This window comes from Hyla sarda, chromosome 9 (assembly GCF_029499605.1).
Source record: "Hyla sarda isolate aHylSar1 chromosome 9, aHylSar1.hap1, whole genome shotgun sequence".
NCBI classification, from domain to species: Eukaryota; Metazoa; Chordata; class Amphibia; order Anura; family Hylidae; genus Hyla; species Hyla sarda.
In genome coordinates this window covers 106,283,958-106,299,596 of record NC_079197.1, presented here as the reverse complement: position 1 = coordinate 106,299,596, position 15,639 = coordinate 106,283,958, and the positions used below count along the sequence as shown (strand labels likewise).

Here is a 15,639-nt window from a genome sequence, read left to right as displayed (position 1 = left end):
CAACTGGTGCCAGAAAGTTAAAGAGATTTGTAAATTACTTCTATAAAAAAATATTTATCCTTCCAGTACTTATTAGCTGCAGAATACTACAGAAGAAATGGTTTTCTTTTTGGAACACAGAGCTCTCTGCTGACATCATGACCACAATGCTCTCTGCTGACATCTGTGTCCATTTTAAGAACTGTCCAGAGTAGGAGAAAATCCCCATAGCTAACATATACTGCTCTGGTCAGTTCCTAAAATGGACAGAGAGGTCAGCAGAGAGCACTGTGGTTATGATGTCAGCAGAGAGCACTGTGTTCCAAAAAGAAAACCATTTCCTCTGTACTATACAGACCCTAAAAGTACTAAAAGATTAAGATTTTTTAATAGAAGTAATTTACAAATCTGTTTAACTTTCTGGCACCAGTTGATTTAAAAAAAAATAGTTTTCCCTGGGAGTACCCCTTTAAAAGAGATATCCAGTCAAAAGTGTTGAAATTAAACATATATATAAAGGGGATGAGTATTTATCTCAGAGAGAGATTACCACTCCTGGTATGACGGCGCTTCATAAGGCCATTTTGCACTCCGCGGGCATTCTGGGTAGGGGAATATGTAAGGCAGCTCATTACACCACCTTATTCAGGTAGTGTTCCCTGGTATCAGCTTAGCTCCTGTTAAGGAATATGAAAAGCTAATCAGGATTTTATGCCAAGCCAGACTACTTCCCAAAAGGAAAGTTTCTACCCATCTGCAGATAGCTGTTTCGTGGCTTTTGCCACTCGTCCGCGGAGTGCAAAATGGCCTTATGAAGCTCCGTCATACCAGGAGTGGTAATCTCTCCCTGAGATAAATACTCATCCCCTTTAGCTGCTCTCAGGCCTCTTACCCCAGCCAAGCCAGATCACCCTGTTCTGTACTGACAAGTGGCAAAAACCACAAAACAGCTGTCTGCAGATGGGTAGAAACTTTCCTTTTGGGAAGTAGTCTGGCTTGGCATAAAATCCTGATTAGCTTTTCATACTCCTTAACAGGAGCTAAGCTGATACCAGGGAACTCTACCTGAATAAGGTGGTGTAATGAGCTGCTTTGCATATTCCCCTATATATATATATGTATGAATATATATATATATATATATATATATATATTTGCATCCCAGATCTTTTGTTTCAAAATTGGGCCGCCATAAACAGCCTTTGAAAATCCACTTACTTCTACGTTTGTGTAAGAAGCTGAGAGCTGCAAAAAAAACTGCAACTTGTTTTCTGTGTGAGCTGCCAAGGAGATGCCTTCAGAGAGCTGAGCAGGTCACATGGTTAGAGAAGCAGTACATATAGATGAGGGAGGTGTGTAATCAGGCAATCAGGGAAAATCCCACACTCAAGAGGAAAAGAGATTATGAGATTGCAAAGTGACATTTCATCTACAACAGTCATCATGTGTGATAAGAACTACTGAACTTTCTGCTGAGAGAAGCAGGGTATGTGCTCAGCAAAGATTACAGTTGTACATTACAAAGTTATATAACTTTAGCTTGTGCAGCTACATAAAGGTAATTTCATTTGGCTGGATTTCTCCTTTAATAGGTCCAAAGTACTGTTTCCAGAAATTTCTTATTATATTTTTTAAAACATCTACACAAAGTTAATGCGAAACTGGCTTCCTGTAGCTACCACTAGAGGGAGCTTAGGAGTTTACTGAATACTGTTTATACTTAAGAAACAACTAAATAATAATTTAAAAAAAGTAAGCAGCAAGTTCTTAGGCAGCCTCTAGAGGTAGCTATAGGAATTTAGCACACTGTATCAGAAAAATTAAAATCCAACCACCTTAGAAATATATGATGAAATTAATCATTTCAGAATGCTACACCTTAATACGACGATGAGTTATAACGTCATAACAGTAATTATTTTGTATTTATTTTGTAAACGTTATTGCTTTCTACTATTTATCACATTTTGTTTTTATTAAAACTTGTGTAATCATGAATAATTCCATAGAAAACACCACATCAATGAATAAATTGATAAAGCTGTGTTCTTCCTAATTGCATCCAACCCCATCAGTGTTTAGGAGGGATGATATTAGAAGCCATTGCAAAGTATAAGTCAGTGCAGCTGTTATTTAATATATTCCTTTTAATCTTCCAGCATAAAACAGAAATGCAAACATTGCATATACTGTATTTAATATGCAGCTTAACCAATTAGCATTAACAGACTCTGCCACTAAGCAAAGCCATATCCTTAAAACGACTGCTACAATATACTCAAGCATTATAAATGGGAAGGAGCAAATTGATTTGCATGTAATAACAGTGGCAATAAACCTTCCTTGCTACGTGCAATTTTTCCCATCTGTTAATAGAGTGGAAGTTTAGAAGCTATTATTCCCAGAAGGGGACTTACCCAGCTGGACATCTATAACACTTGGCTGGTTCTCCACAGGGAACAATGGTTTAGGAGGCTTCGCTGTGAGTAAAGCTAAAAAAGAGAACAGGAGAATGTAATGGAAGTCGGAGACAAATTACAGCATAGGAAACATTCTATCATGCAAGGCATTTAATTTTGCTACACTTGATACAGTGTAAACATCATCATAAAGTGTGCCTATCTACACCGAATATATTTAACAGTTCAATTTCAATTTCTATGAATTATTATAGATGGGTTTTCTCTGACAGGTACATTTTCTATATGCTATAAATTTTAGCAAATAGTATCATGGGTCAAAAGTCATCCCCCTACCATGTAACCAAGCATAGACTACAAATTATAGTCAAGCATCATCCTGATGCAGAGAATGTTTAAGAGAAATGGGATCTGTAAACTTTGGGGGCTATTAGTGTCACCATGTTGAATCTTCATGATTTACAATGTATGTCAATGTATAGTATTAAAGAAGGTTTCAAACCAGTCTTTTATTCATATATAACAAATTCAGTTCAAGCCGAGTAGACTTTGTTATTGGGCACCTTGACATATTTGATGTTTATATGTCATATTTATACAACACCATTTGGTTTTCCCAGGGTGGTTACTTGGTTAAATGTAAAATTATTGCAGTATAGAAAAGTCTGTGGGGTTATTTATTTTTATAAGTGTTTAGTGGTCTTAACTTAAAGTACCCAAAAGTTAGACACACCAAAGATATTATGAGGGGCACAGCTATGAGCTGTTGTGTACAGTATATTAAATATAATTTATGTTAAGTTCTGTAATACAGTATAGTAAATCTGTTGTGAATTAGGAGCTCAAATCCCTTAGTACTAAGCCCTGCCACTTTTCAGAAAAGAGGCGGGAGTGGTAAAGGATAAGAAAAAGTCAAAATTTTGACACAAAAAACTGGCAACTTGCTGAGTGTGTCAAGGCTTGCTGTTTCTCTGATCACACGCCAGTATGCAAAGGTTGGTGTCACGATTCGGCTTCCAGGTAGTGGATCCTCTGTGTCGGCGAGGGATTGGCGTGGACCGTGCTAGTGGCCCGGTTCTAAGAGGCTACTGGTGTTCACCAGAGCCCGCCGCAAAGCGGGATGGTCTTGCTGCGGCAGTAGCAACCAGGTCGTATCCACTAGCAACGGCTCTACCTCGCTGACTGCTGAGAAGGCGTGGGACAGAAGGACTAGGCAGAGGCAAGATCAGACGTAGCAGAAGGTCGGGGGCAGGCGGCAAGGTTCGTAGTCAAGATGGATAGCAAGGGTTCAGGTAACACAGGCTTTGGACACACTAAACGCTTTCACTGGCACAAGGCAACAAGATCCGGCAAGGGAGTGCAGGGGCAGTGAGCAGATATAGTCTGGGAGCAGGTGGGAGCCAATTAAGCTAATTGGGCCAGGCACCAATCATTGGTGCACTGGCCCTTTAAGTCTCAGAGAGCTGGCGCGCGCGCCCTGGAGAGCGGAGCCGCGCGCGCCAGCACATGACAGCAGGGGACCGGGACGGGTAAGTGACCTGGGATGCGATTCGCGAGCGGGCGCGTCCCGCTGTGCGAATCGCATCCCCGACGGCCATGACAGTGCAGCGCTCCCGGTCAGCGGGACTGACCGGGGCGCTGCGGGGAGAGAGACGCCGTGAGCGCTCCGGGGAGGAGCGGGGACCCGGAGCGCTAGGCGTAACAGTACCTCCCCCCTTAGGTCTCCCCTTTTCTTTGTCCGGTAACTGCCTCCCCTGGGATGAGGACACCGGGAAAGAATGGAGGGTTTCCTCAACGGCAGGCAGTACAGCAGGAGTGGGAATGGGGAGGGAGGGCAGAGGGCGAAGCCTGGCACGGGGCAGTGTGACACCAGGACGGGGGCCATGAGGAGGCACTGAGGTTTGCCTGACGGGACTGGGAGGGGGGGAGAGGCACTTCCTATGGCAGGCAGAGTCCCAGTTCTTGATCTCCCCGGTGGTCCAATCAAGGGTGGGAGAATGAAGCCGGAGCCATGGCAGACCGAGGAGGACCTCAGAGGTACAGTTGGGAAGGACGAATAACTCAATCCTTTCGTGGTGGGGTCCAATAGACATCAGGAGGGGGTTCTGTGCGGTAACTCACGGTGCAATCCAATCTGACTCCGTTGACCGCGGAAATGTAGAGCGGCTTGACGAGACGGGTCACCGGGATGCTGAATTTATTCACAAACGACTCCAAAATAAAATTCCCAGAGGCACCAGAGTCCAAGCAGGCCACGGCTGAGAGGGAGGAGTTGGCTGAAGGAGAAATCCGCACGGGCACCGTGAGACGTGGAGAAGCAGACTTAGAACCAAGAGACGCCACACCCACGTGAGCTGGGTGCGTGCGTGCGTTTCCCAGACGTGGAGGACGGATAGGGCAATCCACCAAGAAATGCTCGGTACTGGCACAGTAAAGACAGAGATTTTCTTCCCTACGGCGATTCCTCTCTTCCTGGGTCAGGCGAGACCGATCCACTTGCATGGCCTCCTCGGCGGGAGGCCCAGGCGTAGATTGCAACGGATACTGTGGGAGAGGTGCCTAGAGATCTAAGTCTTTTTCCTGGCGGAGCTCTTGGTGTCGCTCAGAAAAACGCATGTCAATGCGGGTAGCCAAATGGATGAGTTCTTGCAGGTTGGCAGGAATCTCTCGTGCGGCCAGCACATCCTTGATGCGACTGGATAGGCCTTTTTTAAAGGTCGCGCAGAGAGCCTCGTTATTCCATGATAACTCGGAAGCAAGAGTACGAAATTGGATGGCGTACTCGCCCACTGAAGAATTACCCTGGACCAGGTTCAACAGGGCAGTCTCTGCAGAAGAAGCTCGGGCTGGCTCCTCAAAGACACTCCGGACTTCAGCGAAGAAGGACTGGACTGTGGCTGTGGCAGGATCATTGCGGTCCCAGAGCGGTGTGGCCCAAGACAAGGCCTTTCCTGAAAGAAGGCTTACTACGAACGCCACCTTAGACCGTTCTGTAGGAAACAAGTCCGACAACATCTCCATATGCAGGGAACACTGAGACAAAAATCCACGGCAGAGTTTAGAGTCCCCATCAAATTTGTCCGGCAGGGACAAGCGGAGGCTAGGAGCGGCCACTCGCTGCGGAGGAGGTGCAGGAGCTGGCGGAGGAGATGGTTGCTGCTGTAGCAGAGGCAGAAGTTGCTGTAACGTGGCGGTCAACTGCGACAGCTGCTGTCCTTGTTGGGCAATTTGCTGCGATTGCTGAGCGACCACCGTGGTAAGGTCAGCGAGACTTGGCAGCGGCACCTCAGCGGGATCCATGGCCGGATCTACTGTCACGATTCGGCTTCCAGGTAGTGGATCCTCTGTGTCGGCGAGGGATTGGCGTGGACCGTGCTAGTGGACCGGTTCTAAGAGGCTACTGGTGTTCACCAGAGCCCGCCGCAAAGCGGGATGGTCTTGCTGCGGCAGTAGCAACCAGGTCGTATCCACTAGCAACGGCTCTACCTCGCTGACTGCTGAGAAGGCGTGGGACAGAAGGACTAGGCAGAGGCAAGGTCAGACGTAGCAGAAGGTCGGGGGCAGGCGGCAAGGTTCGTAGTCAAGATGGATAGCAAGGGTTCAGGTAACACAGGCTTTGGACACACTAAACGCTTTCACTGGCACAAGGCAACAAGATCCGGCAAGGGAGTGCAGGGGCAGTGAGCAGATATAGTCTGGGAGCAGGTGGGAGCCAATTAAGCTAATTGGGCCAGGCACCAATCATTGGTGCACTGGCCCTTTAAGTCCCAGAGAGCTGGCGCGCGCGCGCCCTAGAGAGCGGAGCCGCGCGCGCCAGCACATGACAGCAGGGGACCGGGACGGGTAAGTGACCTGGGATGCGATTCGCGAGCGGGCGCGTCCCGCTGTGCCAATCGCATCCCCGACGGCCATGACAGTGCAGCGCTCCCGGTCAGCGGGACTGACCGGGGCGCTGCGGGGAGAGAGACGCCGTGAGCGCTCCGGGGAGGAGCGGGGACCCGGAGCGCTAGGCGTAACAGTTGGTAATAGATCTCCAGACTGAAGTAGTTGTGGTCGAAAATCAAAAGCATCAATATTCGTGTGTTGTTGGCTGCAATTTCACAAAATGCTCTTCGCTCACTTGTGTAAAATCAACTCTGGTCACAGAGGCCCCTACCAGACACACAATTGCCATCATTACCCTTTTAACCCCTAATGACGCAAGGTTGCTTTGACCTTAATGACCAAGCCCTATTTTTCAAATCTGACATGTGTCTCTTTATGTGGTGATATCTTTATAAGCTTTATCAGCTTTTATTGACCTAAGTGATTCTGAAAATGTTTTTGCACTTTTTATTAGTGATAAATTAATAGTGATACATACAGCGTTTTTTGTGGAAAAACTCCAAAATATTGTGAAAAATTTGAAAAATTTGCATTTTTCTAGATTTGAAATTCCCTACATGTAAGAGAAATAGTCATGCCAAATAAGTGTGAATTTGATTTTTTATCATCATATAGGGCTTTATTGGGAATGGGGCTTTTTTTTTTTTTTTTTTTACACTTTATTGAACAATATTGTATTTCGATAGGCGATTTAAAGCTGCAACCTTCTGATCGCAGTTATACTATACTGTATTATATCTGCATTGCAGCATAGTACAACTGTCAGTATGTCACTGACAGTATGCTTGTAAGACCAAGCCTACATCTGCACTCAATACCCCTTAATGACCAAGTTAAAAAAAAAACAATTGCCAATTTAATAATAAGAAAAAACTAAAATCTTGCATGGACAAATATTCAGACCCTTTGCTATGACACATAAAATTTAGAGCACAGTGACCTCCATTTTTCCTAAACTGAAGAACCATGGAACAACAAAAATGACTCTTTCTTAAGCTGAACACTCAACCAAACTAAGTTATCAAGGGAAAAGGACCTTGGTATAAGAAGTGACCAAGAACTCAATGGTAACTCTGGCTGAGCTCCAAATATACTACCGCTACAGTGAAGCATGGTGGTGGCAGCACCATGCTACAGAGGTGTTATTCAGTGGCTGGGACAGGGAGATTAGTCAGGGATGAGGAAAAGCTAAATGGAGCAAAGTACTGAGATATTTTTAATGAAAAACTGATCTACAGGGTGGGCCATTTATATGGATACACCTTAATAAAATGGGAATGGTTGGTGATATTAACTTCCTGTTTGTGGCACATTAGTATATGTGAGGGGGGAAACTTTACAAGATGGGTGGTGACCATGGCAGCCATTTTAAAGTTGGCCATTTTGAATCCAACTTTTGTTTTTTCAATAGGAAGAGGGTCATGTGACACATCAAACTTATTGGGAAGTTCACAAGAAAAACAATGATGTGCTTGGTTTTAACATAAGTTTATTCTTTCATGAGTTATTTACAAGTTTTTGACCACTTATAAAATGTGTTCAATGTGCTGCCCATTGTGTTGGATTGTCAATGCAACCCTCTTCTCCCACTCTTCACACACTGATAGCAACACCGCAGGAGAAATGCTACCACAGGCTTCCAGTATCCGTAGTTTCAGGTGCTAAAGAATGGGCAAAACAAAAATTGGAACAGGACCCTCAGTTTACGCAGAAGATTTTGTTCAGTGATGAAACAAACTTTTATGTGAATGGTGAAGTTAACAAACAAAACCACCGCTATTGGTCTGACACTAACCCACATTGGATAGATCCCTCCAAGACTGTTGGAACACAAAAATTGATGGTATGGTGTGGTATATGGGGTCCAAAGATAATGGGGCCATTCTTCATCAATTGAAACCTCAAGGCCACTGGATATGCAAAATTGCTACATGATGATGTGTTTCCCTCTTTATGCACTGAAGCTGGCACGTTCCCTGAGTTTTTCCAGCAAGATGGTGCACCACCACATTATGCGTGTCAGGTCCGAGCATTCCTAGATGAACAGTTTCCTGGAAAGTGGATTGGTCGTTGTGGGCCAGTTGAACGGCCCCCAAGGTCTCCTGATCTGACCCCCTTAGACTTTTATATTTGGGGTAATCTGAAGGCAATTGTCTATGCTGTGAAGATACGAGATGTGCAGCACCTGAAACTACGGATACTGGAAGCCTGTGCTAGCATTTCTCCTGCGGTGTTGCTATCAGTGTGTGAAGAGTGAAAGAAGAGGGTTGCATTGACAATCCAACACAATGGGCAGCACATTGAACACATTTTATAAGTGCCACAAAGAAGCAGAGAAATAATCGGCAACTCACCGCGGCCAGCTGAGTAAATCTTCTTTTATTTCATACTCAAAGAAGATTTACTCAGCTGGCCGCGGTGAGTTGCCGATTATTTCTCTGCTTCTTTGTGGCGATTCCATGCACTATTGCTAGTCAGAGCACCACCTCCAGCAGTCCCGGTCCTGGTCTGCCGTTTCATCACCGTTCTGCACCTGGCGGGGAAGTAGTGCCGTGCTGTCTATCTATGAACATTTTATAAGTGGTCAGAAACTTGTAAATAACTCATGAAAGAATAAAGTTATGTTAAAACCAAGTACATCATTGTATTTCTTATTGTGAAATTCCCAATAAGTTTGATGTGTCACATGACCCTCTTCCTATTGAAAAAACAAAAGTTGGATTCAAAATGGCCGACTTAAAAATGGCCACCATGGTCACCATCCATCTTGAAAAGTTCCCCCCCCCACATATACTAATGTACCACAAACAGGAAGTTAATATCACCAATCATTCCCATTTTATTAAGGTGTATCCATATAAATGGCCCACCCTGTACAGTGCACTGGACTAGGGATGAGCGAACCGAATCTGACGAATCCGAATTCATTACGAATTTCAGGAAAAATTTGATTCGCAACAAATGTGAATATCGGCACGATTCGATTGCGAGAATCACTTCATTAAACTCCATTTAGTGCGGTCCAGGCTCCAGGGCATCTAAAATGATGGATCCACATGTGAGGACACGAGGCAAAGAATCCTGGAACAAAGAAAGGTGGGATGACAGCCCTACATAATCGGCAGCCATACTGCGGCCAGTCACTTCAACCTTTCATTGCAGAGAGATAGATAGGGACAGACAGTGCTGTGTGTTGGCCAGAAAAGCTTTTTTCCAGCAGCGATTCACCTCCAAGTCACATCAGCGTTCTATTACAGAGAGGGAGAGAGAGCAATGTGTTGCACAGTGTGTTGCACAGAACAGAAGCGATTCAGCTCAAGCACAAATCCTGCACTGATAGATAAGGGATTGAGATTGAGAGAGAAAGGGCAATTTTGGGTGTAGTACACAGTGATAGTGTGCTGCAGCACTGGTGTGTAATGCTAGTGTTGTACACAAATACTTTTTTAAGCATACTGAACCACATTGTTCGCCTACGTACATCTAAGTGGTGTACAATTTTGTTCCTGTTAAAGTCTCAAGGGCCTAGAAACTGTGAAAGGCCAGGCAAAAGTGCTCACCAGCTAGTGTTGTACACAAATACTTTTTTAAGCATATTGTAGCGCATTGTCCTCCCCATATAAGTGCATACCACATACGTACATCTAAGTGGTGTACTATTTTGTTCCTGTTAAAGTCTCAAGAACCTATATACTGTGAAAGGCCAGGCAAAAGTACACACATGCTGGTGTTGTAGGCAAATACTGTTTTAACCCCTTAAGGACACAGCCCATTTTCACCTCTAGGACGCAGCCCTTTTTTGCACATCTGACCACTGTCACTTTAAACATTATTAACTCTGGAATGCTTTTACTTATCAATCTGATTCCGAGATTGCTTTTTCGTGACATATTCTACTTTAACATAGTGGTAAATTTTTGTGGTAACTTGCATCCTTTCTTGGAGAAAAATCCCCAAATTTAATGAAAAAATTGAAAATTTTGAATTTTTCTAACTTTGAAGCTCACTGCTTGTAAGGAAAATGGATATTCCAAATATTTTTTTTTTTGGATTCACATATACAATATGTCTACTTTATATTTTCATCAAAAAATTTATGAGTTTTTACTATCTGAAGACATCAGAGGGCTTCAAAGTTCAGCAGCAATTTTACAATTTTTCACAAAATTTTCAAACTCGCTATTTTTCATGGACCAGTTCAGGTTTGAAGTGGATTTGAAGGGTCTTCATATTAGAAATACCCCATAAATGACCCCATTACAAAAACTGCACCCCCCCAAAGTATTCAAAATGACATTCAGTAAGTGTTTTAACCCTTTAGGTGTTTCACAGGAAAAGCAGCAAAGTGAAGGAGAAAATTCAAAATCTTCATTTTTTACATGCATGTTCTTGTAGACCCAATTTTTGAATTTTTACAAGGGGTAAAAGGATAAAATTTATACTTGAATTTGTAGCCCAATTTCTCTTGAGTAAGCACATACCTCATATGTCTATGTAAATTGTTCGGCGGGTGCAGTAGAGGGCTCAGAAGCGAAGGAGCAACAAGGGGATTTTGGAGAGTACGTTTTTCTGAAATGGTTTTTGGGGGGCATGTTGCATTTAGGAAGCCTCTATGGTGCCAAAACAGCAAAAAAAAAAAACACATGGCATACCATTTTGGAAGCTAGACCCCTTGAGGAACGTAACAAGGGATAAAGTGAACCTTAATACCCCACAGGTGTTTCACGACTTTTGCATATGTAAAAAAAAAATGTTTTTTTACCAAAAATGCTTGGTTTAGCAAAAATTTTACATTTTTAAAAAAGGTAATAGCAGAAAATACCCCCCAAAATTTGAAGCCCAATTTCTCCCGATTCAGAAAACACCCAATATGGGGATGAAAAGTGCTCTGCTGGCACACTACAGGTCTCAGAAGAGAAGGAGTCACATTTGGCTTTTTGGAAGCAAATTTTGCTCTGGAGGCATGCCGCATTTAGGAAGCCCCTATGGTGCCAGGACAGAAAAAAAAAACACATGGCATACCATTTTGGAAACTAGACCCCTTGGGGAACGTAACAAGGGGTAAAGTGAACCTTAATACCCCACAGGTGTTTCACGACTTTTGCATATGTAAAAAATAAATAATTTTTTTTACACTAAAATGCTTGTTTTCCCCCAAATTTTACATTTTTACAAGGGATAATAGCAGAAAATACCCCCCAAAATTTGTAACCCCATCTCTTCTGAGTATGGAAATACCCCATAAGTGGACGTGAAGTGCACTGGGGGCGAACTACAATGCTCAGAAGAGAAGAGCATCATTAAGCTTTTGGAGAGAGAATTTGGCCATGTGCATGTCCAAAGCCCCCCCGTGGTGCCAGAACAGTGGACCCCCCCACATGTGACCCCATTTTTAAAACTACACCCCTCACGGAAGGTAATAAGGGGTGCAGGGAGAATTTTCACCCCACTGGCATTTGACGGATCTTTGGAACAGTGGGCTGTGCAAATTAAAAATTTTATTTTTCATTTTCACAGATCCCTGTTTCAAAGATCTGTCAGACACCTGTGGGGTATAAATGCTCACTGTACCCCTTATTACATTCCGTGAGGGGTGTAGTTTCCAAAATGGGGTCACATGTGGGTATTTATTGTTTTGCACTTATGTCAGAACCGCTGTAAAATCAGCCACCCCTGGTTGATCCTGCCAGTAGCATATGCCTGTCTCAAAGATTAAGCCATGCACGTGTAAGTACACACGGCCGGTACAGTGAAACTGCGAATGGCTCATTAAATCAGTTATGGATAAATCACCAATTTAGACCTCAAATTTACATGGTGCACTCTCCCTTCTGAGCTTTGTTGTGCGTCCCCAGAACACTTTGCGCCCACATATGGGGTATCTCCGTACTCAGGAGAAACTGCGTTACAAATTTTGGAGGCTTTTTTTCTTTTACCGCTTGTGAAATTTAAAAGTATGTGGCAACACCAGTATGTTAGTGTACAAAAATGTTTTTTTTTTTACACTAACATGCTGGTGTAGACCCCAACTTTACCTTTTTATAAGGGGTAAAAGGAGAAAAAGCCCCCCAAAATTTGTTAGGCAATTTCTCCCGAGTACGGCGATACCCCATATGTGGCCCTAAACTGTTGCCTTGAAATACGACAGGGCTCCAAAGTGAGAGCGCCATGTGCATTTGAGGCCTAAATTAGGGATTTGCGTAGGGGTGGACATAGGGGTATTCTAAGCCAGTGATTCCCAAACAGGGTGCCTCCAGCTGTTGCTAAACTCCCAGCATGCTTGGACAGTCAATGGCTGTCCGTAAATGCTGGGAGTTTTTGTTTTGCAACAGCTGGAGGCTCCGTTTTGGAAACACTGCTGTAGGATACGTTTTTCATTTTTATTGGGGAGGAAGGGGGGGTGGTAGGGGGGGGCAGTGTACGTGTGTATATGTAGTGTTTTACTCTTTATTTTATGTTAGTGTAGTGTAGTGTTTTTAGGTTACATTCACACTGACGGCGGATTACACTGAGTCTCCCGCTAGGAGTTTGAGCTGCGGCTGCAGCTCAAACTTGAAGCAGGGAACTCACTGTAATCTGCCGCCAGTGTGAATGTAACCTGTACATTCACATGGGAGGGGGGGGGGGGAAACTACAACTCCCAGCATGCACTGACAGAACGTGCATGCTGGGAGTTGTAGTTTTGCAACAGCTGGAGGCACACTGGTTGGAAAATACTGAGTTAGGTAATAGAACCTATTACCTAACTCGGTATTTCCCAACCAGTGTGCCTCCAGCTGTTGCAGAACTACAACTCTCAGCATGTACTGATTGCCAAAGGGAATGCTGGGAGATGTAGTTATGTAACAGCTGGAGGCACGCAAGTACAACTCCCAGCATGCCGAGACAGCAATTTGCTGTTCCTGAATGCTGGGAGTTGTAGTTTTGCAAGATTTAGAGGGGTTCAGGCTGGAGATCACTGACAGTGGTCTCTAAACTGTAGCCCTCCAGATGTTGCAAAACTACAAATCTCAGCATGCTAAGACAGCAAACTGCTGTCTGGGCATGCTGGGAGTTGTAGTTTTGTAACATCTGGAGGGCTACAGTTTAGAGACCACTGTCAGTGATCTCTAGCCTGAACCCCTCTAAATCTTGCAAAACTACAACTCCCAGCATGCCAACACAGCAAACAGCTGTCAAGGCATGGTGGGAGTTGTAGTTTTGCAACATCTGGAGGGCCACAGTTTAGAGACCACTCTCCAAACTGTCGCCCTGCAGATGTTGCTAGGCAACAGACTCCCGGACACGCGGCGCCATACTCACCTCCACCGCCGCCATAATCACAGCCGCTGCCATCATCTGGAGCTCCGCCGCCGGGTAAGTGACTGCCGCCGCCGCCGCTACTACACGGTTCATCCCGCTGTGCCCGGACACCGATGGGTGGGCATAGGGGGGGGAACCGAACTTTAACCCCCCCGCCCCCAGTCTGCTATTGGTCGGTTGCTCCGCCGATCAATAGCAGGGATAGGAGGGGTGGCAACCCTGCCACCTCACTCCTATCTCTTCAAGGGGGATCGAGGGTGTCTTGGACACCCTCGATCCCCCTTATTTTATCGCGGTGCCGCCGTTGGTGGGCAGGGGGAGAGCGCTCCCCCTGCAAACACCATAGATGGCGTGATCAGAACTGATCACGGCATCTATGGGGTTAATGCTGCCAGGACCGGCGCGATCGCGGCCCCGGCAGCTGCGGTGGGACTCCGGCTGTGATTGACAGCTGAGTCCCACCCGCGATCTCCTGCGCTGCCCGCGGCAGAGCAGGAGATCGCTTGGACGTATGCATACGTCCATTTGCGCGAACGTGTAGTTCGCCTGGACGTATGCATACGTCCAATAGCGGGAAGGGGTTAAGCGAAGTGGAGCATATTGTACTCCCATCATATATGCACTAAGTATGTCAGGCAGAGAAGTGTCAGGACGTGCACAGAGGAGTGGCAGAGGCCTAAATTCATCAGGCAGAGGTCGCAGAAGACTAGGGTCGAGTGGCAGCAGGAGTCGCAGCGAGAGGTCTGAGCTCACCATATAAGCTAGCGGTCGTGTCTCGACCAGCAACCCATCGATTGGTTAACACGGTCATCCACTTCATCACAACTGACATTTGATAACCCAATTCAACAGTTGGTGGGTTCCTCAGACACAACCCTCAGTTGGCATGGCTTGGGAGCAGTCCTTGTCTTCCCAATGCCTCTGTCCTATGCTGTCCCCTCCCCTACGGAAGTATCTTATGCTGTAGGTTCAGCTCCACTATTTAGTGAGGACAAAGTCAGCAGCTACTGCCCAGCCAAGAAGTGGAGGAGACATCCGCCGCTTCCTCCGCTAGGCGGACAAGTAGTGATGAGGAAAGTGGCATGGGAGGTGGTGTTGCGAGCATTCAGGCTCCTGAAGCAGACACTGTTGAGGAACCTAATGAGGACATCAGTGACGTGCAGACACAACTCGATGATGATGAAGCTGATCGCAATTGGGAGCCGGGTGCAGAAGGGGCTTCATCATCATCAGGAGAAGAGGGTTGCAGGTTGCCCATGAGGCAGCAGCTGAGCCAGCAAGATGGTAGCATGGTTGGCAGTCAGCATGGTGGCAGAATTGGAAAGTCTGGAGCCAAACGTGCCCAGGGTAGACCACCTGCTTCGCGGCAGCCTACCTTCCTGGGAGGTAGTGGGACAGGGGATCCTGGAGTCAGCGGCGGTAGTAGTCAATCAGTGCGGACTGTTGGTGGGAAAATCAGCTCCTCAGCGGTGTGGCAGCTTTTCATCAAGCATCTGGAGAAGGTTAACATGGCCACATGTAAGATGTGTCGGCAGAAGGTTAAGTGTGGCCGCGGTCCCAATGTTGGCACCACGGCCCTGCATCAACATATGCAGCATCACCATAAAGCGGCCTGGGAGAACTGTGGCTCCGATGTGGTGGTCCAGCCTGCTGCATCACCCAGTGGCACGCCACTCCCTGTTCCAGCCAGCAAAGGCTCCACCACCTCAGCCGAAGGGAGCTATGTGTAATACCCATCTCCTGTCGCTCCAGATGCTCCTGCTCCTCCTACTTCAAGTCAGTCATTCCGCCAGCAATCCATTGGCGAAGCCATGTCCAAGAGACAACAGTATGCGCCCACTCATTCAACGGTGCAGAAGCTGAATGTGCTCCTGTCCAAGTTGCTGGTGCTGCAGTCCCTCCCTTTTCAAGTGGTGGACTCTGCACCTTTCAGAGAACTGATGGCTTGTGCCGAGCCAAGGTAGAGAGTCCCAAGCCATCATTTATTTGTGAAGAAGGCAGTTCCAGCCCTGCACAATTTTGTGGAACATTAGGTGGGCCAGTCCATGAGCCT

General features: G+C 45.8%; 1 protein-coding gene across 1 annotated transcript in view; it reads right to left on the bottom strand.

Annotated features, from left to right (window-relative positions):
• The window catches only part of IL1RAPL2 (interleukin 1 receptor accessory protein like 2), a 1,150,952-nt gene that overhangs the window by 310,486 nt on the left and 824,827 nt on the right, over positions 1–15,639 (bottom strand). The window contains exon 6 of the mRNA XM_056540576.1: positions 2,397–2,471. Within this exon, the coding sequence (XP_056396551.1) occupies positions 2,397–2,471 (75 nt within the window). The remainder of the gene's footprint in view (positions 1–2,396; positions 2,472–15,639) is intronic.